The sequence below is a fragment of the Anas platyrhynchos genome, chromosome 17 (genome assembly GCF_047663525.1).
Source record: "Anas platyrhynchos isolate ZD024472 breed Pekin duck chromosome 17, IASCAAS_PekinDuck_T2T, whole genome shotgun sequence".
NCBI lineage: Eukaryota > Metazoa > Chordata > Aves > Anseriformes > Anatidae > Anas > Anas platyrhynchos.
In genome coordinates this window covers 1,815,687-1,840,028 of record NC_092603.1, presented here as the reverse complement: position 1 = coordinate 1,840,028, position 24,342 = coordinate 1,815,687, and the positions used below count along the sequence as shown (strand labels likewise).

General features: G+C 60.0%; 3 protein-coding genes across 3 annotated transcripts; 1 reads left to right on the top strand and 2 right to left on the bottom strand.

The window, feature by feature from the left end:
- Positions 1–978: 978 nt before the first annotated feature.
- Positions 979–7,054, bottom strand: TAP1 (transporter 1, ATP binding cassette subfamily B member). The gene is made up of 11 exons (XM_038172500.2): positions 6,840–7,054; positions 6,050–6,152; positions 5,813–5,943; positions 5,511–5,716; positions 4,980–5,177; positions 4,331–4,459; positions 3,807–3,992; positions 3,091–3,264; positions 2,310–2,469; positions 2,098–2,234; positions 979–1,673 (listed from the first exon to the last, which is right to left on the bottom strand). Exons 1-11 carry the CDS (start codon positions 6,928–6,930, stop codon positions 1,206–1,208), a joined length of 1,983 nt encoding a protein of 660 aa, XP_038028428.2. The 5' UTR covers positions 6,931–7,054; the 3' UTR covers positions 979–1,205.
- A 208-nt stretch (positions 7,055–7,262) lies between these two features.
- Positions 7,263–11,047, top strand: TAP2 (transporter 2, ATP binding cassette subfamily B member). The gene is made up of 9 exons (XM_005030372.4): positions 7,263–8,463; positions 8,557–8,687; positions 8,759–8,964; positions 9,347–9,544; positions 9,616–9,744; positions 9,852–10,214; positions 10,291–10,450; positions 10,517–10,653; positions 10,730–11,047. Exons 1-9 carry the CDS (start codon positions 7,865–7,867, stop codon positions 10,907–10,909), a joined length of 2,103 nt encoding a protein of 700 aa, XP_005030429.4. The 5' UTR covers positions 7,263–7,864; the 3' UTR covers positions 10,910–11,047.
- Positions 11,048–11,991: 944 nt separating this feature from the next.
- Positions 11,992–22,325, bottom strand: LOC101790497 (uncharacterized). The gene is made up of 16 exons (XM_072024735.1): positions 22,168–22,325; positions 21,768–22,031; positions 20,826–21,101; positions 20,458–20,730; positions 20,273–20,374; positions 20,096–20,128; positions 18,348–18,473; positions 17,712–17,851; positions 14,668–14,836; positions 14,268–14,531; positions 13,327–13,602; positions 12,960–13,232; positions 12,775–12,876; positions 12,598–12,630; positions 12,393–12,425; positions 11,992–12,198 (listed from the first exon to the last, which is right to left on the bottom strand). Exons 1-16 carry the CDS (start codon positions 22,283–22,285, stop codon positions 12,179–12,181), a joined length of 2,502 nt encoding a protein of 833 aa, XP_071880836.1. The 5' UTR covers positions 22,286–22,325; the 3' UTR covers positions 11,992–12,178.
- Between the last annotated feature and the right edge of the window lie 2,017 nt (positions 22,326–24,342).

The following is a 24,342-nucleotide window of genomic DNA, read 5'->3' as shown; positions in this document are numbered from 1 at the left end:
TTGGTCTGAGGGGCTCCTGGGAGTCTCTGAGGGAGACGGATAGCAGGTGTCAGCCTGCCCCTACTGAGGCCCAGCAGCCCCCTCCTAAGTCCCTGCAAGGAGTAGTAGCTGATCCAGCTGCCCAACTGCAGGACAGAGGACTCGACCACCAATGAGAAAAGGGGATGGACCCTCGTCTCAGCTCGAAGCAGAAGGAGGCATCTGCCCCCATCACCCATAGTGCCACCAACCCCTACAGTGTTCCTGGGTAATGGATTAAAGGCTCACGGGCAGGAAGGGGATGAGGGTCTGCACAGGAGTCGGAACCCAGGCCCTGAGAAGCATGTCAAGGTCAAGGGATGTACCAAGCATAGGGAGCGGTGCCGGATGTAGTGCTGCATCCAAACCAGTGCCACAAAAAAAGGGCAGTCAAAAAAAAAAAAAAAAAAAAAAACCATGGTCAAAGGATCTGCACAGGAGACCAAGTGATGGGGGAGTCAAATGGCAGGATGGATGTCACCATGCCACTATGGATGTGGCCAATAAGGTGACAGCTATGTTCCCACCAGCCACCCAGAACACAAGCTTTCTGGGGTGTTGTGGGTTTCTGAAGAACATGGGTTCCAGGCTATAGTCAGCTTGTGAGCGCTATTGAGTAACCCAAAGGAAGAACTATTTTGAGCAGAGCTTTGAGCAACCAGTCTGGATCCCTGAAATCCTGCCTCAGTCACAAACCAGTAGCTACCAGTGCTCCCAATACAGCCCCCAGACCCACCCATGATCCCTAAGACCCTTCCCAGTGCCCTAGAACACACACCAGTGCTCCAGTATGCCCCCTTCCTCCCTGCCCCCAAAACACTGCCTGGCTTACTGGGGCACACACCAGTGACCACCAGCCCCTTCCCAATGTGTGCCACTGGGGCGGTGGCACCCCTAGGACCCAGTACCCATGACTGTGCTCCCTCTCCCCCCCCCCCAGAGTCCCCAGCACATCCCAGGTACAAACACAAAGATTTATTAACGCTCTGTGTCACATGGCCGTCCCTGCCGGCCGCCAACCTTGATGGCACCCAGTGGCACCCGGTGATACCCCAGTTCATCCAGTGGCTGCCCTGGTCACGGCCATGCAGCAGGGACACTGCAGCATTGTCTGGCTTGGTGCCCATGTCTCATGGTCCCTTGTCACTGCTCCTTGGGTCCCCATCTCTGCCCTTGGTGTCCCCATCCTAGCTCCTGGTGTCTCCATCCCAAGGGATAGTAGTGTCCCCACCTATACCTCTGCCCTTGGTGTCCCCATCCCTGGCCCTTGTGTCACCATCCCAGCTCTCAGTGTCACCATCCTGGCTCCCAGTGTCCCCATCCCAGCTCCTTGTCTGCTCAGTGCTGCCCAGCTCCCCATCCCCTGATGTCTCCATTCTGGCTTGTACCGTCCTCATCCCTGGCTCCTGCTGCCCCTCATCCCCACTCCCTGTGCCCTTGTCCCCATCCCCCAATGTCCCCTGGCGTCCCCCATCCTGCAGCAGGTGCCAGTAGCGGCTGCCGGGGCGCAGCAGCTTGCTGGGGGGGCCCTGCTCGCGTACCTGCCCCCCCTCCATCAGGGCCACCTGGTGTGCCCGTGCTGCCAGGGCCACCTGCCCTGTCACCAGCAGCACCGTGCGCCTGGTCCCGCTGTCCTCGAAGAGCTCCCGCTCCACCTGCGGCAGGAGATGCGGTCAGCGGAGATGCATGGGATGGCCCCAACCCCACTTCAGGACTGAGGGGACACTGAGAGTGAGGACCCAGGAGGCATGGAGACTGGGGACCCAGGGGATGTGGAGATTAGGGACCCCAGGGGCTTTGGGAGCAAGGACCAAGGGGACTGCAGAAGGAACATATGGGGACCCAGGAGATGGGGGAGCAGGGCACCAGGGGACACCAGGAGTGGGGACAAAGGGAACCCAGGGACCAGGGGACACGAGGAGTGGGGACAAAAAGGACCCAGGAGACACCAGGAGTGGGGACAAAGGGAACACAGAAACCAGGGACAACGGGACAGTGGAAATGGAAACCCAAAGGGATGCCCGGGGACAGGAGTGCTGTTAGGAATGGGGACTGAGGGGACATAGGGACGCGCCCCACCTGCTGCTGGCACTCAGCATCCAGGGCGCTGGTGGGCTCATCAAGGACAAGGATGTGAGGGTCCCGCACCAGAGCACGGGCGATGGCCACCCCTTGCCGCTGTCCCCCGGAGAGCTGTCCCCCAAGCTCACCCACCTCTGCAGGGACAGAGGGGTCAGGGGAGAGGACATGGGGACCCTGGATGGGACAGGGATAGGGGGGGAACACTCTACCTGTGTCATAGCCTCGGGGCAGGCGGGTGATGAAGTTGTGGGCACCCACCCGGCGGGCTGCCGCTGTCACCTGTGCCCGGCTCCAGCTCTCTGGCCCATAGGCGATGTTGGCGTGGAGTGAGCGGGCGAAGAGCACCGGCTCCTGGGGGACGGTGGCCACCTGCAATGGAGGGGACAGCCGGGGATGTGGTGGGAATGGATGGTACCACAGCTGGTGACATGGGAGGGGTGGCCGGGGGCAGGGGACACAATGGGGACAGCTGTGGACATAGTGGGGATGGCTGAGGATATGGCGGGGACGTGGCAATAACACAGTGGGGGAGATAGTGGGGATAGCAGGGGACATGGTGGGGACCTGATGGGGGACACAGCAGGGAACTGATGGGGGACACAGCGGGAACGTAGAGGGGACATGGTGGGGATGGCTAGGGACATGTCAGGAACATCTGGGGACATAATGAGAATGAGTGGCAACATAGCAGGGATGGCTGGTGATACAGTAGGGGTGGCCATGGAGGACATTATTGGGACAGCCGGGGACATGGTGGGGGTGGCTGGGGACATGGCAGGGTCATCGGGGGACACAGTGGGGGTGGGCAGGGACATCTGGGGACATGGCTGGGGACCAAGTGGCGAGGGGAAGGGGTGCGGGGGGACAGCCAGTGACCCCAGGAGGGATGGCTGGGGGAGGCACGAAGACGTCCTCTGGTGACCCCACAGGGACAACTGGGGCCACAGAAGAGGACAAAGTCTGGTGACAGGGCGCAGGAAAGCAACTCACCCGGTGGCACAGGTAGGAGTGGCGGTAGGCGCTGAGGGGATGGCCGTCCAAGAGCAGGCGCCCGGCCGTGGGCTGGTGCAGGCGCAGCAGCAGGGACACCAGGGTGCTCTTCCCCGCGCCCGGGGGCCCCATCAGTGCCAGCACCTCCCCGGGGCGCAGCTCCAGGGACACACCCTAGGGGGACGTGGCCATTTGCACCTCCGTGACCCCATGTCCCCACACCCTCCCTGCTGTGTCCCACTTGCCCCATCCCCTCCCTGTGTCCCCCCGCCGCCCTCCCTGCCACATCTGTGGTGGCAATGCCAAGTCCCTGCTGTGGCCCTGTGTACCCTGTCCCCATGCCCTCCCTGACACGTCCTTGTGTCCCTCTGCCATGTCCCCACACTGTCCTATGTGTCCCTATGCCACATCCCCACCATGTCCCTGTGTCCCCTTGCCACATTCCCACACCCTCCCCCACCATGTCCCCATGCCATGTCACTTTGTGTCCCCCTACCATGTCACCACGCCTGCCACACTCCCCCATTATGTCCCTGTGTCCCCCTGCCGTGTCCCCTCACGCCACACTCTCCCATCATGTCCCTATGTCTCCTTTGTCGTGTCCCCACACCTGCCACACTCTCCCATCATGTCCCTGTGTCCCCCTGCTGTGTCCCCACGCCTGCCACGCTCTGCCATTGTGTCTCTGTGTCCCCTTGCTGTGTCCCCGTGTCCACCTTGAGGACAGGCTCCTGGCGCCCAGGGTAAGAGAACCAGACGTCCTCAAGCTGGAGGTGGCCCCGCAGGTCACTGGGTGCTAGTGTCCCCGAGGGCGCAACCTGTGGCTCCCGGTCCAGGAACTCAAATATCTTCTCCGAGGAGCCCACAGCCTTCGTCAGCGTGGGGTAGTAGTGGAGCAGGACCTGGGGACAGCACAGGGATGTGAGTGACAGTGTTTGGGGTCGGAGGGAATGGGTATGGGGACATGGCCAGGAGGGCATGGAGACATGGAGGACACAGGAGCTCGGAGGATGCAGGGACACGGGGGGACTGGCATGGGGATGTGACAGGGTAGATACGGGGACATAGTGGGTGATACAGGGACATGGTGGGGAGGGCACAGGGACACAGCAGGGGGTTACAGAGGGACAGAAATGGGGACAGAGGGAGGGCCTGGGGACACGGGTGGGCATGGGGACACAGGAGGACTGGCCGTGGGACATGTCAAGGAGGACATGGGGACAAGGGCACCTGGGCTCACCTCCACGACATCAGTGAACTGCAACTGGTAGAGGAGGAAGGTGACAAGGTCCCCAGTGCTGATGGTCCCCGCGGCCACCAGCTGTCCCCCGTAGTAGAGGATCCCCATCTTCAGGGCCAGCGCTGAGAACTGGGGACACCGTGAGGAGTCACCCCCAGGGAACACCTCCCCACAGGGCCGTGGCTAACTCTCTGCAGGGACACTGAGTTCCCAGCCCTGCTCTATCACCTCCCTCATGTCATCAATGTCCCCCATGCCCTGGAGCCCCAGAACTGTCATGTTTCCCCATGCCATTGCGTCCCCCATGTCCTGTAGGTTCTGTGCTGTCCCATTCCCTGTGTTCACACCCTTGTGCCCTGCATCCCCTGTGCTATCATGCTCACCATGTCCTAGTGTCCCCAGGCCATCATGTCCCCATGTCCCCTAGCCCTATACCGTCATATCTCTCAACTCCGTCATCACATCCCCATGTCCCCCAGCCCCATGTCATATCCCTCAGACCCTTCTCATCGTGTCCCCATGTTCTGCAGTCCCCATGCTGTTGCGTCCCCATGTCCCACTACCCCTACACTATTGTGTACCCATGTTCCACCGCCCCCACGCCATCCTGTTCCCCAACCCCCTGCCACTGTGCCACCGCATCCCGTACACCACTGGTCCAGGCCGAGACAGCGTAGAGGACTGCATCCTGCTTCTCCAGCTGGTGGGTCTGGTGCAGGCACTGGCGGTAGCGTGCGGCCACCCCGTCCTCGTTGGCGAAGCTGCGCACAGTGGCCATGGCCTGGAAGGTCTCCACTGCCACCTCGCTGGCGTGGGCCAGCGCCTTCTGCACCTTTGGAGCCAGGCCCTGGGGACAGCAATGTCACCACAGGGCTGGCAGGTGGGGAATGGGGTACAGGGAGGGGGCAGAGGGCATATGGAGGAGATGGTGGACACGGGGAGGGGGCTGGAGGGACATGGTGGGCATAGTGGAGGGGACAGTGGGGACATGCAGAGGGTGTTGGGTGAATGGAGGGGACATTGGGCACATGCAGGAGGCAGCAGGCACATGGAGAGGACATACATGTTGTGGGGACAACGGGCCCAGACAGGGTGGGCACATGGAGGTGACAACAGGCACATAAAAGGGGGATGGCAACGGATACATGGAGGTGACAGCGGGCCCACAGCCCCCCCTCACCTGCTGGAGCCTGCCGATGGCCCTGGGCAGCAACAGGAGGAAGGGCAGCACCAGGGCGGTGACGAGGGCCATGCGTGGGGACAGCCAGGCCATGGTGCTGAAGAGGCAGATGCCCCGCGCCAGGTACCACAGCAGCAGGCTCAGCGCCTCGCCCAGGGCCTCACGGGTGGCCTCCACGTCCCCTGTCACCCGTGCTGCCACATCCCCTGCAGGGGGACAAGGCGGAGGACGACAGCGGGGTTGAGCATCCCGGTGCCTGTCCCCACCCCGCCGCCGGGCCCGACCCTAAATCCCATGCTCACCGGCCCCCTCGTCCCGCAGCTCAGCGATGTCCCCGCGGAGGACGGCAGCGAAGAGGCGGCGCTGCAGGTGGCCGTGCACGCGGCTCAGCGTCCCCACGAAGGCGATGTCGCAGGCCAGCTCGGTGACGGCGCTGCGGTGGGAAGGGCACAAGGAGGGCGTGTGTGTGTGTGTCTGTGTGTGCATCAGGGAGACCCCCGTGCTGCTCCCCGACCAGCACGTCCCCCTCCCCAAAATACCTGCTCAGCCCCAGCAGCACCATGGGCCAGATGGCCGCCAGCTCGTCCTCGCGGGCCACCCAGTCGCTGGCGCGCCCCGTGTAGTAGGGGATGGCCATCTCCCCTGTCACCAAACCACGGTCAGGTTGATGGGGTCCCCCGGGGCAGTGGGGGTGGTAGGGGGGTCCAGTGATGCCCCACAGATTTTGTGCAGCCCCCCCTCCCCAAGCTTAGTGTTGCTCCCCATTGGGGTGCTGCCCCCCTGGTTTGAACCTGACCCCCCTAAATTTCATGCACCCTCCCCCCAAAGCTCAGTGTTGCTCCCCATTGGGTTGCTCTCTCCCCCCACCATTCTGTGGCTGCCCCCCCCCCCCCGAATTTGTGCAGCCCCCCACCAAAGCTCAACGCTGCTCCCCATTGGGGTGCTGCCCCCCCTGGTTTGTGGCTGACCCCCCAACATTTCATGCAACCCTCTACATTTCATGCAACCCCCTACATTTCATGAAGCTCCCCCCAAAGCTCAATGCTGCTCCCCATTGGGGTACAGCCCCCAAGACTATGCAGCCCCCTCCCCAAATTTCAACGCTGCTCCCATACAGTGCTGCCCCCCCCACTTGCTGCCCCCCCCCCCAGATTTTTTGCAGCCCCCCCAAAGCTCAGTGCAACTCCCCATTGGGGTACAACTCCAATGCAGCCCCCTCCAAATATCAATACTGCTCTGATAGGTGTGTTGCCCCCCCCCGATTTATGGCTGGCCCCCCACATTTCATGCAGCCCCCCCTAAAGTGGGTGTGCTGCCCCCCTCCCCTACCGAGTGACGAAGCCCCCATCAGCGCCGCCACCACCGCGCAGCGCCAGCGCTCGGGGCGCAGCGACTCCAGGAGGCGGCGGCCGGCGCCCATCGTCCCCGGTCAGTGCACGCGACCCTCCCGGCCCCTCTGCGGTCCCGGAGCCGGTCCCGGTCCCGTTTCTCGGAAAATGAAACCCAGCGCCGGGACGGGATGGGCGCCGGCGTCGCCTGTCATTGGCTGAGGCCGGAGGCGCGTCACCAGTTGTCGGGCAGATCGGTCCGGAGCAGGTTGCGGAGGGGCGGGGAGGGGGGCGTGGCAAGGGGAGGAGGGGGCGTGGCAAGGGGCGGAGGGGGGCGTGGCGACGGGTGAAAGGGGCGTGGCGAGGCGGGAGTAGGGCGGGGCCGGGGGAGAAGGGCTGTGAAAATGAAAGTGAAAGGTGGCGGGGCCAGAGCATAGAGGGAGCGGCTGGGGCCGGGTGGGTCTGGGGGCCCCGGGGGGAGGCAGAGCAGGCTGGGGGGAGCCAGGGGGGGGCGGTTGGACTCGGCCGGGCCAAGCTGAGCCGAGCCGAGCAGGTCTGGGGAACACGGGGCTGGTGAGGGGGGGCTGGACTGGGAAGACTGGGAGAGCTGGTGTGTCCTCAGTGTGCCAGGGGTGGGTCTCAAAAAGGTGAAGGAGGCTGCGCTGGGGGTTACAGGTGTGTTCCTGAGAGGTTTGGGGATCCAGGACGAGACTAGGGGGCCATACTGGGTGTACTGGGTTATGTTCTAGGGTGCTGGGAAGGGTCTTTGGGGGTCCTGGTCAGGACTGGGGGATTTACTGGGAGCACTGGTGTCCCAGGGAGCTCAGCAGGGTCTCAGAGATAAGCCAGGAGCACTGGTGTGAGCCCCAGGGTGCTAGACAGGGTCAAGGGGAGCTGAGGAGTCTGCACTGGGAGCACTGGTGTTCCCTGGGGAGTGCCTCAGGGAGCCCAGCAGGGTCCAAGTGACCAGCAGAGGGTCTGGGATTGCTGGGTAGGGCCTTGAACGCTCCTCAGAGCCCCCAAGCCATGGAGTTGCTGCCCACCTTGCGCCTGGCCTGTGTCCTGCTCCTGGCTGACCTGGTCGTGCTGGCAGCACTGGCCCGGTTGGCTCCGGCACTGGCCCAGCTGGGTCTAGTGGCCACATGGCTGGAGGCTGGGCTGCGGCTACCAGTGCTGGTGGGAGCTGGGATGCTGTTGGCCCCCGGAGGACCCCGGGGAGCCGCGGCCCTGGTGAGCCTGGCCCCTGCCACCTTCCTTACCTTGCGGGGCTGCCTGGAGCTGCCTGGGGCTCCACCAGTGCTGCTGGCCATGGCCACACCGTCCTGGCTGGCATTGGCCTACGGGGCAGTCTTGCTGGCCCTGCTCACCTGGACCTCCCTGGCACCTGGGGTGGCCCTGGGGACCAAGGAGGTCAAGTACCAGGCGGCCCTGCGCCGGCAGCTGGCCCTGGCCTGGCCTGAGTGGCCCTTCCTCAGCGGAGCCTTCTTCTTCCTCGTGCTGGCTGCATTGGGTGAGACCTCCGTGCCCTACTGCACTGGGAAGGCCTTGGATGTCCTCCGTCATGGGGATGGCCCCACTGCCTTTGCCACTGCCATCAGCTTTGTGTGCCTCGCCTCTGCCAGCAGGTAGGGACCCCCAGTTCCTCTCCCAGACCCTGTCCACACCTGGGATGGTGCCTGATGGGTTTCAGGATATCTCTGTCCCCCCATTCTGCCCAGTTCGCTGTTTGCTGGCTGCCGTGGGGGCCTCTTCAGCTTCATCATGGCTCGCCTCACACTGCGCACCCGCGACCGGCTCTTCTCTGGCCTGGTACACCAGGATCTGGCCTTCTTCCAGCAGACCACAGCAGGTACAAAACGGGGGGTTCCCTGTCCCTGTCCCCATGGTGTATCCCCCACTGACCTTGTTCAACCCTTGCAGCTGATCTGGCCTCCCGGCTGGCCACTGACGTGCCACTGGCGAGCAGGGTGGTGCCAGGCAGTGCCAACATCGCCCTGAGGAACCTGGGGAAGGTTCTGGGGCTCAGTGCCTTCATGCTGGCGCTCTCACCACGCCTGACCCTGCTGGCGCTGCTTGAGGTGCCCCTTGCCATTGCTGCGCACAAGGTCTACAATGCCCGGCACCAGGTGATGGTGGACATGGGACAGGAGAAACAGGAGAGCAGGGATGGTGATGGCTGGATGGATGGGGACAGCAGGAAGAGGGTGGCAGGTTGGGGACAGCAAGAAATGGGCATGGTGGGGATGGGATGTGAGGTAGAGATGGCTGGGCAACGATGGTGAGATGGAGATGGCTGGGACAGGACAGCAGGGTGCGGATTACCGGGATGGAACAGGAGGTTTGAAGCTGGGAATGACAGGGTCAGGAACGTGGGGATGAAGATTGTGGGAATGGTGATCATGGGGAGGGGACAACAGGCAAGAGGAGAGCAGGAATGGAGATGGGATGGGATGGTGAGGACTCAGCTGTGCCATCCCATGGGTGCTGATGCCCACTGGCCCTACCCAGATGCTGCAGCAGGCCGTGCTGGATGCAACAGCTGGCACTGGGATGGTGGTGCAGGAGGCCATCTCCTCCATCGAGACAGTGCGGGCCTTCGCTGGGGAGGAGGAGGAAGAGCGCCGGTACGGCCAGGCACTGACCAAGATGCTGGGGCTGCGGGACCAGCGGGACATGGAGACAGCAATCTTCCTCCTCATCCGGCGGGTGAGGCTGACATGGGGAGACCCAGGTGCCTATTGGCACAAGGACATCCCCACTCACCCCTGTCCCTGCAGGCACTGCAGCTGGCCGTGCAGGCACTGGTGTTGTACTGTGGCCACCAGCAGCTCCGTGAGGGGACCCTCACTGCTGGCGGCCTTGTCGCCTTCATCCTCTACCAGAATAATGCCGGCAGCAGTGTGCAGGTAAGGTTGGGCAGTACATCCCCCATAGGCACATCCCCACGTCTGTCCCTGCCATGAGCACATCACTGTGTCCCCTTCCTTGGTGCCAGTAGCTCTGCCCCACACAGGCGCTGGCATACGCCTACGGTGACCTGCTGAGCAATGTGGCAGCTGCCCACAAGATCTTCGACTACCTGGACCGTGAGCCAGCTGTGGGCACTGGGGGCACCTCGGAGCCTGCCACACTGCAAGGCCACGTCACCTTCCAGCACGTCTCCTTTGCCTACCCCACGCGCCCCGAACACCTTGTCCTGCAGGATGTCTCCTTCGAGCTGCGCCCCGGTGAGGTGACAGCACTGGCAGGGCTGAATGGCAGTGGGAAGAGCACCTGTGCTGGGCTGCTGCAGCGCTTCTATGAGCCCACGGCTGGGGAGGTGCTGCTGGATGGGGTGCCACTGCGTGATTACAGGCACCGGTACCTACACCGCCAGGTGAGTGTGGCTGCAGGAGAGTGTGCAGCACAAATGTGCTGAGCAGTGCCCGGACTCAGCCTCTGCCTCGGGGCAGGTGGCACTGGTGGGGCAGGAGCCCGTGCTCTTCTCTGGCTCCATCCGGGACAACATTGCCTATGGGCTGGAGGACTGCAGGGAGGAGGAGATCATAGCAGCTGCAGAGGCTGCTGGTGCCTTGGACTTTATCTCTGCACTGGACCAAGGCTTTGACACTGGTGAGTACTGGGGAGCAGGGGCAACTGGGTGTCTGTCCCAGTCACCTCCCTGTCCCCATCCTGCAGATGTAGGGGAGAGAGGAGATCAGCTCTCGGCTGGGCAGAAGCAGCGTGTTGCCATTGCCCGGGCCTTGGTGCGATGCCCCACTGTCCTCATCCTCGACGAGGCCACCAGTGCTCTGGATGGGGATGGGGATGTGGCGGTGAGTGGTGGACTGTGCCTGGGAGAAGGGGTCCAGCTCCGTGGCGGAGGCTGATGGGCACCGGCATCTCCTGCAGCTGCAGCAGTGGGTGCAGAGTGGGGGGGACCGGACGGTGCTGCTCATCACCCACCACCCATGGATGCTGGAGAAGGCCGACCGCATCGTGGTGCTGGAGCATGGCACCGTGGCTGAGATGGGGACGCCCGCTGAGCTCACGGCCTGTGGTGGGCCCTACAGCCGCCTGCTGCAGCGCTAACAACCCACAGGGCAGCTGAAAACCCCCGGGGATAGGGACAGGGAGCAGCAACCAGCTCCTGTTCTGGCTGCAGGATGGGAGGTGGGGGCTGCTCCTGTTGGTGCCGGGATTTGTATGGAATAAAGTGGAAACACTCCAGAGAGGAGTGAGCTGGATTGCGATGGGATGTGGGGAGCTCTGCTCTATGTGAGTGAGGCCTCGCCTCGAGCACTGCGTGCAGCTGTGGGCACCAGAGAAGATGAAGGGCATGAAACTGTGCGAGAGCCTCCAAGGGAGGGCTACGAGGACGGCGAAGGCTCTGCAGGGCAAGGCGTGTGAGGAGCGGCTGAAGGTGCTTGGCTTGTTGAGCCCAGAGCAGAGGAGATGCAGGGGAGGCCTCGTGGTGGCCCACAGCTTCTTGATGAGGGGAGTGGAGGGGCAGGCACCGGTCTCTTCTCTCTGGGTCTGAGGGAATGGCATGGAGCTGCCACAGGGAAGGCTCAGGCCAGCTGTTCAGAAAAGGTTCTTGCCCAAGATGGTGGTCAGGCACCCACAGAGGGGGTTCTGGGCCCAGTGCTGGGCTCTCTGATACAAGAGAGACCTGGCCGCACTGGGGAGAGTCAGATGCTACCAAAGATGCTGCAGGGACTGGAGCATCTCCTCTGGGAGGAGAGGCTGAGGGAGCTGGGCCTACTCAGCCTGGAGCAGAGGAGGCTCAGGGGAGTCCATAGGGGCTGTGGAGTCTCCAGTAGAGGAGATACTGAGAATTGCACAGGACTTGTCCGGGGCAACAGGCATTCGGGGGTGCAGAACAGTGCTTTGGGGGAAGCAGACCTCAAGAGGTCCCATCCAACCCCAGCCCCTCTGGGATTCTTGTGACAAGTCCTGGCAAACAATATTCATCCAGAAGGAGGAGGCCCCTGCTATACTGACGCATAGGCTCACTGTGCTGAGCTCTTTCTGCATGCAGCTCCCAGCCTCCACCGATGCCTCCCCAATTTCCCCATGCAGCTTCTCTGGGCAACCCTGACCCACCAGGCCTGGATAGGAGCACCTTGCCCACCTGCTCCCACCCACCACTCCAGATCAGACACCAGGCACACTTTGTGGCAAATCAGCAAATCATTGTACAGTTTATTTTGTATGAAGGCGTGCAGATTCAATTATGCTGTGGCACTGCTCTTCAGTAGCAGATAGGAGATGTGAGAGGTTGGGGGGAACAGGGACATCTAGCTGCAGCACAAAGTACACATGGAGCTGTCTGGTCCCTCACGGGCTGAAGCAGAGCGGTTAGACACTGGGGTTGCTCCCTGCAGGGACAAGAAGAGACAGCGTCATATGGGGCCACATCTTCATCACAAACCTGCTACTCTGAGAGTTCTCCCAGGGAACTAAGGACCAGTTGGGCACAGCAACACCCTGATTGAAGGCACCATAGGGGGACATGACAAGTTGGGACCCCAAAACCTCCCTGGGGCTCCTGACTGAACCCCCAGCCCCATACCTGCGTTTGAGCTGTTAGATCCCCCTTCGCTGCCTGCAAAAGAGAAGCAGCCGTGAGCCCCAGCCTAGGAGCTGGTACTGGAAGCACATCAGCACCATAAGTGGAACACGGCACCGCTGTGCTGGGAGCCCCAAGAAAAAACAGAGCCCCAAGACTGCCCCAGTGATGGGCAGATGCTGGAGACATCGCTGCCACTGTCACTCACCTGGTGCCACGTTGTAGCCCTTCCCCTTCTTCCCTGCAGACAGAACAAAGCATCAGCACCAGCCACATGTCACAGCCAGGATGGGGGCCTCCCAAAGGTGCCCCAGCTCCTCACAGAGCACCTCCAGTCCCTGCCTTCCTCCCATACCCCTCTGCCTCACCCGCCCAGGCACGTTACCCTGCTTGCTCTTCCAGACAGCAAATCCAGCCAGGGCAGCGATGACAGCCACGACAGCGACAGCCACCCCCGCCACAATGGGGATCAGGTTGGACTGTGGCTCTGGGGAAAATTAGGGCCATTAGCAGGAGAAGGGGGAGCCTCTGAACATCACAGTCCCACGCATCCCATGCTTCTGGACTCACCCCACGAGAAGAGGCCGGGCTGGGGCAGGCTGGCATGCTCCACACGGCACTGGTACTTGTCCCTGTCCCCCGGCAGGACATCAATAGTGGCCCAGATATGGTAAGTGCCGTCACTGTTAGGCACGGTGCTCCCCCTCTGGGTCTCCTGCTCCTGGACCATGCCATCCTTCAGCCAGCTGATGGAGATGGGTCGCGGGTAGAAGCCGTGAGCACGGCAGGACAAGGTCAGGATCTTGTCGGCCTCCATCCCCGACACTTGGACCTCAGGGCGCTCTGGAGAGGGGGTGGCAGCAAGGGCCAGGCTGAGCTCGCTGCACTGGCCCTGCTCCTGCTTACAGCCTTGTGCTGCATCCCCCCTCACTCTCACCTCTCCTCTCCAGCACGTCCTTCCCATAGCTCACGTATTTCCTCAGCCACTCAATGCAGGTGTTCTCCAGGTAGTACTTCGTCCTCTCAGCATAAGTCCCTTCCTCCTCCCACTTCCTCTTGGTGATTTGTGCCGCAGCATCTGCTGCAGTGAACGTCAGCGTGTCTTTGTCCAAGGCAATGAAGTCTCTTCCTTCGTAGCCATACTGCTCAAACCCCCTAATACTACCATCCTTGAGGAGGTCACAGCCATACATGCGCTGCACTGTGTGAGACCCTGAAAGACAATGAGGGACAGGGGGTGAGGGGCAGACACAGTCCTGGCCCTTTAATGAGCTGCAGACCCCACTGGCAGCGCATGCAGGTGCCACACACTGCCCTGTCCCAGAGTGCTGCATCCCTGAAAGACTGGGCTCGGGCCCAGCACCACAGTATGTTGGGGCAGCAAGGGCCTTGTACGGAGTTGTCAATGCTGTGAGGTGACCAGGAGCTGAGATGGGGTGGGGGGAATCACTCCGGTTTTGGTGTGGAGGCCTGAAGCACCATGGGAAAAGCAAGGGGCTGGGACAACAGGGGCGGGAGTCCCTCTGGCTCTGGGGGTCCTGACTGCTGTGGGTATGTGGAAGGGCTGGGATGGGGTGGCCTGGAGCTCCCCAGCTCCGGGACAGGGGGTTCTGAGCAGCGTGGGGGTGGCAAGGGGCTGGGATGGGTCTGGAAGCACCCCTCTGGGTGTGGGACAAGGCACCAGGAGAATCGTGGTGCTGGGACAGGGTGTCTGGAAGCCCCATGACAGCAACACCACACAGGGACCAAACAGCACAGCCAGGGCTGGGGCAGTAGTGTGGGGGCAGGGCCAGGCCTCAGTGGGGCTGGGGACCCCCCCACCCCTCCCACAGCGTCCGCTCCCACAGCCTGCAGAGCTGTGGCCCAGCCCGCTCTCACCCCTGCTCTGGTTGTAGCGCTCCCGCAGCGTGTCCAGGTTCACGCGGAAAATCTTCTCATCATTCTGAAAGTTCTGGGTGTTCCACTCCCAGTACTGCTGGTCATCGATGGCCGACGTCCAGTCCACCATGGAATCCATCCTGTGGGTCTCGCTGTCATAGCGCACGAAGGCCTCCCCATCCACATACCCCACGCCCACGAACTGAGGCAGCCCCGGGCTCGGTTCTGACACCGCGGTGTAGAAATAGCGCAGGGAGTGGGGCTCTGCGGGAACAGGGGCGGCTGAGAGGGGCAGCACCAAGGGGAGGCCGAGCCCAGGGGGGGCCGAGAGGGGAAGGGGAGGAGAGGGGAGGCCCGGGGGGTCCCGGTGCCAGGAGGGCCCGGCCCCACTCACACTCACCACTCGTTGCTCCGCCCAGGACCCCCAGCAGCAGCCCCAGGACGAGGCCCAGGGCCCCCGCCCGTCCCGGTCCCATGGCTCCGCTGTGCCCCGAGCTGCCTCCGGAGCTCGAAGGTATCCCGCGTCTCCAGCTCCGCCCCGCGACGCGATTGGCGGCTCCGCAGCGCATCTACCAATGAGTAACCGGTGTTCTCGTGACGTCACCGGGCGCCGGGTAGATCGCGGTCCCGCAGGTTGCCAGAAGCGAAAGCGAAAGCGCTGAGAGCGCCGCGGGGGGGGAGGGGAGATGGGGACCGGGAAATCCCGGCCACACCCGGACTTTTCGCCCTCCCCCCTAAGCCCCCACGTTTCTCAGCCCTGCTGTGGGCTGCAGCGGCGCTCGGGGAGAGCAGGGGCCACCCACTCAGCGATGGGGTACCCAGGACGTGTCCCCATCAGGGCTGTCCCCAGGAGCGGGGGCAGCTGGCATTGGGCAGGACCCCACTGGGGGCCATCTCCATCACCCCCGCCTGTCCTCCACCCGCAGACTAGGCAGGACAGGGCCACTCAAAGCCAGTTGTCCGTGGCCATGCCCATGAGGCTTTTGAATACGCCCAAGAATGCAGACCCACCAACCTGTGCCAGCATGTGGTTGCCCACACCATGAGAATTTCCTGGTGCTCAGATGGAGCCCCCTGTGCTCCAGCACACTCGTCGCCTTCATGACCCTCGCTGAACTCTCTCCAGGTCTCTCTTGTGCTGGGGAGCCCAGCACTGGGCCCAGTGCCCCAGGGGTGGCCTCACCAGCACTGAGCAGAGGCAAAGGATCACCTCCCTTGGCCTCCTCCAACACGGCTCCTGCTGCAGTCCAAGATACTGCTTGCTGTGCAGCCCAGGCAGGCTGTAAGGGCATGTGGAAGGAGAGTGTGTGCTCCCTAGGGGAATCTGGCCAAGGACCTCCTTCACTGGGATGAGGGATAATAAGAAAAAGAGTAAGCCATAAATTAGACCTGAAGGGGACAGAAGCCTGACTGGGCAGCAGTGGTGAGAACCAAAGCTGGTCACTCACACTGACTGGTGGGGGCATGGGAGAGCAAGAGTGTTTCTTCCAGCAAGGTTGCTTGGAGACCTCATGCATTGGAAACCAATGGAAAAGGAGAAAAACAAGCAGAAACCAACCTCTAGCTGGACACAGACCTGACAGAACCAACATGGGCACGGTGACAAAAAAGGAACGTCCCCGTCATACTCCGTGTTGGCAACCAAGCAAGCAAAGGTGCAGCTTCCAGGAAGATCAGCCTGGACTTTGCAACTGATAAGATGTGAACCAGGAGCACCTTGGACCGGGAGTGGTGTGGGACTGGTGGGGGATGTGCAGGGCAGGGGAGCAGAAGGAACAAAGATATACAGAGGCAGAAAAGGAAGGAAAGGGGCCACCTGTGTGCGAAATAGGACCCATCAGTGCTTCTCTGGCTGAGCGCTGTGCCAAACACCAATCTATCCTGTCTTCTTGTAACTTCTCATTAAACATTTTCTTCAGTTTAGGGACTGGGGTGAGAGTGAGTGAGGCCAGTGCAGGGCTCAGTGCCAGCAGCTGGAGTGGGGTGGCGAGTCACAGCCCATGATCCTGGCGCTGGCTGCTGGGGTCAAGTCTCTGTGTGTCTGTGTGCATGTGTGTGTCTGTCCATGTGTCTGTCTGTGGGACCTGTGCTTAGTTTGGCTGCTGGCTGACTCTCAGAAAGTGGCAGCTGCTTACCTCAGCCTGAGCATAACTGCCAGGTCTCTGGGCACCCGGCTGGGCTCCAAATTCTAGGCAGGATGGCACTGGGTGTTCCTGCCTGTCCTGCTCTGTACTGGTTCCAGTGACCAGGCAGAAAGGTTCTGGTCTGCAGCAGCTGGAGGAGGTAGCCAGGCTCCTGCCATCCCTTAACTCACCACAACCCAGCCCAGCCTGTGGTGTCCAGCAACCAACTGATGTAGGTTGGAGCCAGTAGAACAGCGTGTAAAGTAAAGAAAAGTAAAATTCGAGCAACTTTGGCAATTTTTATTGCTGACCTTCCAGGTAAGATTCCAGGACTTCAAACCATTAAAAGCACATTTGATGGTAATTGCTGATTCCTTGTCACAGGCCGATGAGTTTTTTTCAGGTCAGTGTCAAGACAAGCTCCTATGCTGTGACATTACAAAAGCAGCCCCACTGGGGTGTGATTGTAATATCAGCTGTAATTACAACTGCTTGTTACTCCCACCCATACTGAATTGCTGGTGCATTGTAATGCACTATGGGGCCAGTGTTGATGTGATGGGGTATTGATGCCAGTAACAATTTAAGTTTGTATTGTTAACTTTGTGTTGTGGTAAAAGCTGTAAAATCTGTGTTTCAAGGCAAGGGCAAGATGATCCAGGCCTTGAGGATATCTAAAGGATGATTCATAAAAAAAACTACTTGATCAGAACGGCCATTTGGTAAGGAAACATCCAATACGTATACTACTGAATGTGCTACCAATCAACTTTTTAGAAAGACTTGGCTGACAAACAAAGGAATGAGTTTCTAATACTAATGAGGACTATCCTCATTAGAATAGTAAAATTCATGCCCTTAGGCTGAGAGACCACAGCCCAACAAGAGACCCTTCCCCTCTGAGGATGCCTAGAATGATTTTGCAAACCAGCAGTATGCTCATTATGTAACCAATTAGAAATTAGAGGTCTGTGCTAACATCTACATGTAGTGATAAGACATGGTCTAAAGTGTGGCACGGGAAATCCTTAGGTGTGCCAGTTTAGCGAGAAACCACCTGGTACTTGCACAATTCTGAAATAAACAATATCTCCACCTAGTGTGAGGATAGGCTCATTGCACACTGGGTAAGGAATCCAAACTTTCGATTGGACAGCTACATGAGCTTGCTTTGACAGGCTGTGGCTGATAATTTAGAGCTTCAGGGAATAAGTAGGATGACTTGGGTTGATATCAAAATGTTTCATGGATTGGTTTTACTAAGCACTAGAATTCAGTATGCAGTAGTTTTGTTTTTTTAACAATGCCAGCAATCTATTGCATTGTCCACTTGAGATGTGGTATTCATAAACGGGTCAATACAGTTGTCAATCAAGTTGTTCATAATGACACTGAACTGGGAGGATCTGTGGATTCCATCAAGGGTGGAGAGGCCTTCAGAGCGTGTGCTGGACCCAGCCCCTGGGCAAATAAATCAAAAGGCTTTGAGTAATCTGAGAGCCTCAGTGCAGGGGCAGATGTTAAGGCATCTGTAATAGCTTTGAATGCCTTTTCCCTTTCCACTTCCCAGGAGATGGGTTCTATTTCCTCATCCTTGGTGCCCTCAGTTGCAGGTGTAGTCAGTTCGCCCAGTCCTGGTATCCACAGTCTGTAAAAACCAGCCCCATGTTCCCGCAGTAGTAGCTTTCTCCCCTATTATTTCTCTCCCTTCATCCAGTCCCAATACAGCAGATGTTCCTTGATTCACCGCAGCCTACAGGAGGCTTCCTGAGCTGGTGAAGCCCCAGGAGAGCACAGAGACAGACCCAGGGCTGGCAGCTCCTCCAAAGTGGTCGACGAGCCATGGGCAGGGCCAGCAGACTGCCAAGGCAATGCTTCCTATTTCTTACCTTGGTCGGTGCACAGTTACTGGGTCAGTTCTCGAAGCCAGAGTGCCTGCCTTGCTTTCTTCCTTAACTCTTCATCCATCCTGTCTTCTCAAGCAGCCTCCATTCTTTGTCAGCTCTCTGCAGAACCACCGTCACTAAGGCACAGGCTGAAAGCAGCGGGGCATGCCTTCCAGCTGCACTGGTAATGGGGCTACCTAGAAGGCGATTAGATCCCGGATGAGCCCCGAATTTGTGAGAAACAATCTGCAGTCAATAACACAGGCTCAGGCTAGGATCTCATTGAATGTCGTGGTTTAACCCGGCCGGCAGCTAAACACCACGCAGCCGTTCGCTCACCCTCCCCTCTCCCTCTCTGGGACTGGGGAGAGAAATGGAAAGTGAAGCCCTTGAGTTGAGATAAAGACAGTTTAATAAGACAGGAAAATAATAATAACAAAAATAATAATAACAATAATAATAATAATAATACAATGGTGATAATAGGAAAGTAATAATCATATGTACAAACAAGTGATGCACAATGCAATTGCTCACCACTCGCTGACCGATGCCCAGCCTAACCCCGAGCAGTCCGGCCCCCTCCCCCCAGCTAGCCACCCCTATATATTGTTTAGCATGACGTCAGATGGTATGGAATACCCCTTTGGCTAGTTTGGGTCACCTGTCCTGGGTCTGTCCCCTCCCAGCTCTTACTGCACCCCCAGCCTGCCCGTTGGCAGGACAGAGCAAAAGGCTGAGATGTCCTTGGCTTGGTGTAAGCACTGCTCTGCAACAATTAAAGCATTGGGGTGTTATCAGCACTCTTCTCATCCTAAGCCAAAACACAGCATTCCACCAGCTACTAGGAAGAAAATTAATTCTGTTCTAACTGAAACCAGGACATTGAAGCAGCATTTTTGTGATTGCAATGGCGGACGTGCTGCAAGTACATCATAACCTTATATTCCCTATTAGCTGACACTTGATTCCTCCCCTGTTTCCTCATTGGCTGAGTGCTACAGGTTCACAAACTACTCGACACTTATTACTATACCAGGTAGGTACAGTTTTACTTGACCAACCATTACCACGACAACCATACCCCCCACTGTTAAGCATGCACAATCACTTTTGAATATGCAAGGTTAGTGGAAGTTTCTACTGCAAAGAGACAACTTTCATTCTCACAGCAACCAGCGATTAGGACCTGAGGAGATGGCTTGAAGCTGCAACCGGGATGGTTCAGGATTGATATCACAAAAAGGTTCTTCACTGACGGGGTGGTCAGGCACTGGAACACGCTCCACAGGGCACCAGTCACAGCATCATGCCTACCGGAGTTCAAGCAGTTGGCTAACACTCTCAGACACAGGGTCTGATTTTTTGCGTTTTCCTTTGAGGACCCAGGATTTGGACCCAGTGATCCTTGTGGCTCCCATCCAACCCCAGCCCCTCTGTGATTCTCTTTCTCCTTACCAGTCCTGGCAAACAAATTCACTCAGACAGAAGAGGCCCCTCATGTACTGACGTGTAGGCTCACTGTGCCTACACAAAGTCCACAAAGGACATGACAAGCGGGGACCTCAAAACCTCCCTGGGGCTCCTGCCTTAACCCACAGCCTCATTCTATACCTGTGCACAAGTAGCTGGATCCCCCGTCACTGCCTGCAAGAGCGGAGTGGTTGTGAGCCCCAGCCCAGCAGCAGGCACAGGAAGGGCAGCAGCACCATAAGTGGAACAGAGCACTGCTATGCTGGGAGCCCCAAGAAAAACCAGAGCCCCAGGACTGCCCCAGTGTTGGGCAGACGCTCGGGACAATGCTGCCATTGTCACTCACCTGGTGCCACATTGTAGCCCTTCTCCTTCTTCCCTGCAGACAGAACAAAGCATCAGCACCAGCCACATGTCACAGCCAGGCTGGGGGCCTCCCAAAGGTGCCCCAGCTCCTCATACAGCCCCTCCAGACCCTGCCTTCCTCCCGCACCCCTCTGCCTCACCCGCCCAGGCACGTTACCCTGCTTGCTCTTCCAGACAGCAAATCCAGCCAGGGCAGCGATGACAGCCACGACAGCGACAGCCACCCCCACCACGATGGGGATCAGGTTGGACTGTGGCTCTGGGGAAAATTAGGGTCATCAGCAGGAGAAGGGGGAGCCCCTGAACATTCCATTCCCGCACATCCCCTGCTGCTGGGCTCACCCCATGAGAAGAGGCCGGGCTGGGGCAGGCTGGCATGCTCCACACGGCACTGGTACTTGTCCCTGTTCCCCGGCAGGACATCGATGGTGGCCCAGGCATGGTAGGTGCCGTCACTGTTGGGCACGGTGCTCCCCCTCTGGGTCTCCTGCTCCTGGACCATGCCATCCTTCAGCCAGCTGATGGAGATGGGTCGCGGGTAGAAGCCGTGAGCACGGCAGGACAAGGTCAGGATCTTTTCGGCCTCCATCCCGGACACTCGAACCTCGGGGCGTTCTGGGGAAGGGGGTGGCAGCAAGGGCCAGGCTGAGCTCCCTGCACTGGCCCTGCTCCTGCTTACAGCCTGGTGCTGCATCCCCCCTCAGCCTCACCTCTCCTCTCCAGCACGTCCTTCCCAAAGCTCATGTATTTCCTCAGCCACTCAATGCAGGTGTTCTCCAGGTAGTACTTGTTGCGCTCAGCATCAGTCCCTTCCTGCTCCCACTTCCTCTTGGTGATTAGTGCTGCAGCGTCCGCTGCAGTGTACGTCAGCGTGTCTTTGTCAAAGGCAAGGAAGTCATTTCCTTCATAGCCAATCTGGTGAAACCCCCTAATACTACCATCCTCAAGGAGGTCACAGCCATACATGCGCTGCAACGTGTGAGACCCTGAAACACAATGAGGGACAGGGGGTCAGGGGCAGCCACAGTCCTGGCCCTTTAATGAGGTGCAGACCCCACTGGCAGCGCATGCAGGTGCCACACACTGCCCTGTCCCAGAGTGCTGCATCCCTGAAAGACTGGGCTGGGGCCCAGCACCACAGTACTTTCAGGAAGCGAGGGCCTTGTACAGGGTTGTCAATGCTGTGAGGTGACCAGGAGCTGAGATGGGGTGGGGGGAATCCCTCAGGGTTTGGGGTAGAGGCCTGAAGCACCATGGGAAAAGCAAGGGGCTGGGACAATGGAGGGCAGGAGACCCTCTTGCTCTGGGGGTCCTGACTGCTGTGGGGATGTGGAAGGGCTGGGAGGGGTTGGCCTGGAGCCCCCCAGCTCTGGGATAGGGGATTCTGAGCAGCATAGGGGTGGCAAGGGGCTGGGTTATGTCTGGAAGCACCCCTCTGGGTGTGGGACAAGGCACCAGCAGCATCGTGGGGCTGGGACACGGCAGCTGGGAGCCCCATGACAGCAACACCACACAGGGACCGAACAGCACGGCCAGGGCTGGGGCAGTAGCATGGGGGAAGGGCCAGGCCTCAGTGGGGCTGGGGACCCCCCCACCCCTCCCACAGCACCCGCTCCCACAGCCTGCAGAGCTGTGGCCCAGCCCGCTCTCACCCCTGCTCTGGTTGTAGCGCTCCCGCAGCGTGTCCAGGCCTACGTGGAAAACCTGCTCACTCCTCTGTAAGTTCTCAGTCTCCCTGTCCCAGTACTGCTGATCCGTATTGGCCGCAATCCAGTCCACCCGGGGCGCCATCCTCCTGGTCTCGCTGTCATAGCGCACGAAGACCTCCCCATCCACGTACCCCACGGTCACGAACTGCGGCACCCCCGGGCTCGGGTCCGACACCCCGATGTCGAAATAGCGCAGGGAGTGGGGCTCTGCGGGAACAGGGGCGGCTGAGAGGGGCATCCCCGAGGGGAGGCCGAGCCCGGAGGGGGCCGAGAGGGGAAGGGGAGGAGAGGGGAGGCCCGGGGGGTCCCGGTGCCGGGAGGGCCCGGCCCCACTCCCACTCACCGCTCGCTGCTCCGCCCAGGACCCCCAGCAGCAGCCTCAGGCCGAGGCCCAGGGCCCCCACCTGTCCCGGCCCCATGGCTCCGCTGTGCCCCGAATTGCCGCCGGAGCTCGAAGGCATCCGGAGTCTCGGGCCCCGTCCCGCGACGCGATTGGCGGCTCCGCAGCCCTTCTACCAATGATTACCCGGTATTCTCGTGACATCATCAAGCACCGGGTAGATCGCGGTCCCGCACGTTGCCAGAAGCGAAAGTGAAAGCAAGGTGGGCAGTGCGGGGACCGGGCTTATGGGTTAACTAACGGGTTAACCAGATTCCCCGGTGTACTGCTGATCTCTTTACTGTGTAAGGGAGCCCCATACTCCAGATTTCCCTGAGACTCTTCCTTTCTCACTTCTACTCTTGCTTCAGCCATCTCCAGCTGTGCCCCTTGTGGACCTGTGGGACCATGGATCAGGGCTCCACACTCACTTCACACAAAAGTCTTGCCTGACCCCCAAGGCAATGCTTCCTATTTCTTACCTTGGTCTGTGCACAGTTACTGGGTCAGTTCTCGAAGCCAGAGTGCCTGCCTTGCTTTCTTCCCTAACTCTTCATCCATCCTGTCTTCTTAACCAGCCTCCGTTCTTTGAATCTGAAAGACGGGGTAGGGGCCCAACACCACAGTACATTGTGGCAGGAAGAGCTTTCTACGGTTTTGTCAATGCTGTGAGCTCAGATGGGGTGGGAGAAATCCCTCAGGATTTGTGCTGGGAGCCAAAAGCACGATGGGAAAACAAGGGGCTGGGACAATGGGGGCAGGTGCCCCTCTGGCTCTGGATGTTGTGACTGCTGTGGGGATGTGGAAGGGCTGGGAGGGGGGTGACCTGGAGCTCCCCAGCTCCGGGACAGGGTTTTCTGAGTAGTGTGGGGGTGGCAAGAGGCTGGGTTGGGTCTCGAAGCACTCCTCTGGGTGTGGGACAAGGCACCAGGAGCATTGTGGTGCTAGGACAGGGTGGCTGAGAGCCCCGTGACAGCAACACCAGCAGGGACTAAACAACATGGCCAGGGCTGGGGCAGTAGCATGTGGGCAGGGCCCCCTCAGTGGGGCTGGGGAGCCCCCCACCCCTGCCACAGCACCTGCTCCCACAACCTGCAGAGCTGTGGCCCAGCCTGCTCTCACCCCTGCTCTGGTTGTAGCGCTCCCGCAGTGTGTCCAGGCCCACGTGGAAAATCTGCTCACTCCCCCATGAGGTCTCCGTCTCCCTGTCCCAGTACTGCTGATCCATATGGGCCACAATCCAGTCCACCCAGGGCAACTTTCTCCGGGTCTCGCTGTCGTAGTACACAAAGACCTCCCAGTCCACGGACCCCACGGCCACAAACTGTGGCAACCCCAGGCCCGGGTCCGAAACCATGGTGTGGAAATAGCGCAGGGAGTGGGGCTCCGTGGGAACAGGGGCGGCTGAGGGGCAGCCCGGAGGGGAGGCCGAGCCCAGGTGGCCTGGGAGGGGAAGAAGAGGCCCGGGGGGCCCGGTGCCCGCATGCACTGACCTCTTGCCGCCCCGCCCAGGACCCCCAGCAGCAGCAGCAGCAGCAGGAGCAGCAGCAGCAGGCGGATGCCCCCCGACCACAGCAGCCCCATGGCCCTGCTTTGTCCCGGCAGGTTCCAAGGAGTGAAAGTGGAAAGCGAAAGCACTGCAGGTGTTTAGGCGGCACAGGTGAGTGCTGGGTACACGGAAACCCTGCCCACCCCCTACCCTCCCGCCCTTCGCCTCTCCCCTCCGCAGTTTTCCCGGCCTTGCTGTGGGCTTCAGCAATGCATGGAGACCCCAGGGCCATCTGTGCAGCGATGGGGCACCCAGGATGTGTCCGAAACGGTGCTGTGCTGTGATAGAAAGTTGGGACGCATTGCCCAGTGTGTAATGAGACAATCAAGACCACCAGGTGCAATCAGACAACCGGGCTGGGACAGGAGCACCTTGCCCAGCCGCTCCTACCCGCCACTCCAGGTCAGTCATGAGGCACAGTTTGTGGTGAATCAGCAAATCATTGGGCTGTTTATTTTGTTTGAAGTCCTTGCAGATGCAATTATGCTGTGGCATTGCTCTTGTGGTAGCAGATAGGAGATGCGAGAGGTTGAGGGAACAGGGCCACATCCAGATGCAGTGCAGAGTACACAGGGGGCCTTCTGGTCCCT

Excerpts from the sequence above, each read along its gene's own strand:
- TAP1 (XM_038172500.2), bottom strand. The coding sequence starts at position 6,930 with ATGGGCGCCGGCCGCCGCCTCCTGGAGTCGCTGCGCCCCGAGCGCTGG. Across the intron at positions 6,153-6,839 it reads GATGGGGGCTTCGTCACTCG|GGGAGATGGCCATCCCCTAC; the intron begins GTAGGGGAGGGG and ends GTTTGGTGACAG. Across the intron at positions 3,993-4,330 it reads AGTTCACTGATGTCGTGGAG|GTCCTGCTCCACTACTACCC; the intron begins GTGAGCCCAGGT and ends TGCTGTCCCCAG.
- TAP2 (XM_005030372.4), top strand. The coding sequence starts at position 7,865 with ATGGAGTTGCTGCCCACCTTGCGCCTGGCCTGTGTCCTGCTCCTGGCT. Across the intron at positions 8,464-8,556 it reads TGCCTCGCCTCTGCCAGCAG|TTCGCTGTTTGCTGGCTGCC; the intron begins GTAGGGACCCCC and ends CATTCTGCCCAG. Across the intron at positions 10,654-10,729 it reads ATGGGGATGGGGATGTGGCG|CTGCAGCAGTGGGTGCAGAG; the intron begins GTGAGTGGTGGA and ends CATCTCCTGCAG.
- LOC101790497 (XM_072024735.1), bottom strand. The coding sequence starts at position 22,285 with ATGCCTTCGAGCTCCGGCGGCAATTCGGGGCACAGCGGAGCCATGGGG. Across the intron at positions 21,102-21,767 it reads GCGCTACAACCAGAGCAGGG|GGTCTCACACGTTGCAGCGC; the intron begins GTGAGAGCGGGC and ends ATTGTGTTTCAG. Across the intron at positions 18,474-20,095 it reads GGGCTACAATGTGGCACCAG|GTAGCCCCATTACCAGTGCA; the intron begins GTGAGTGACAAT and ends ATCGCCTTCTAG.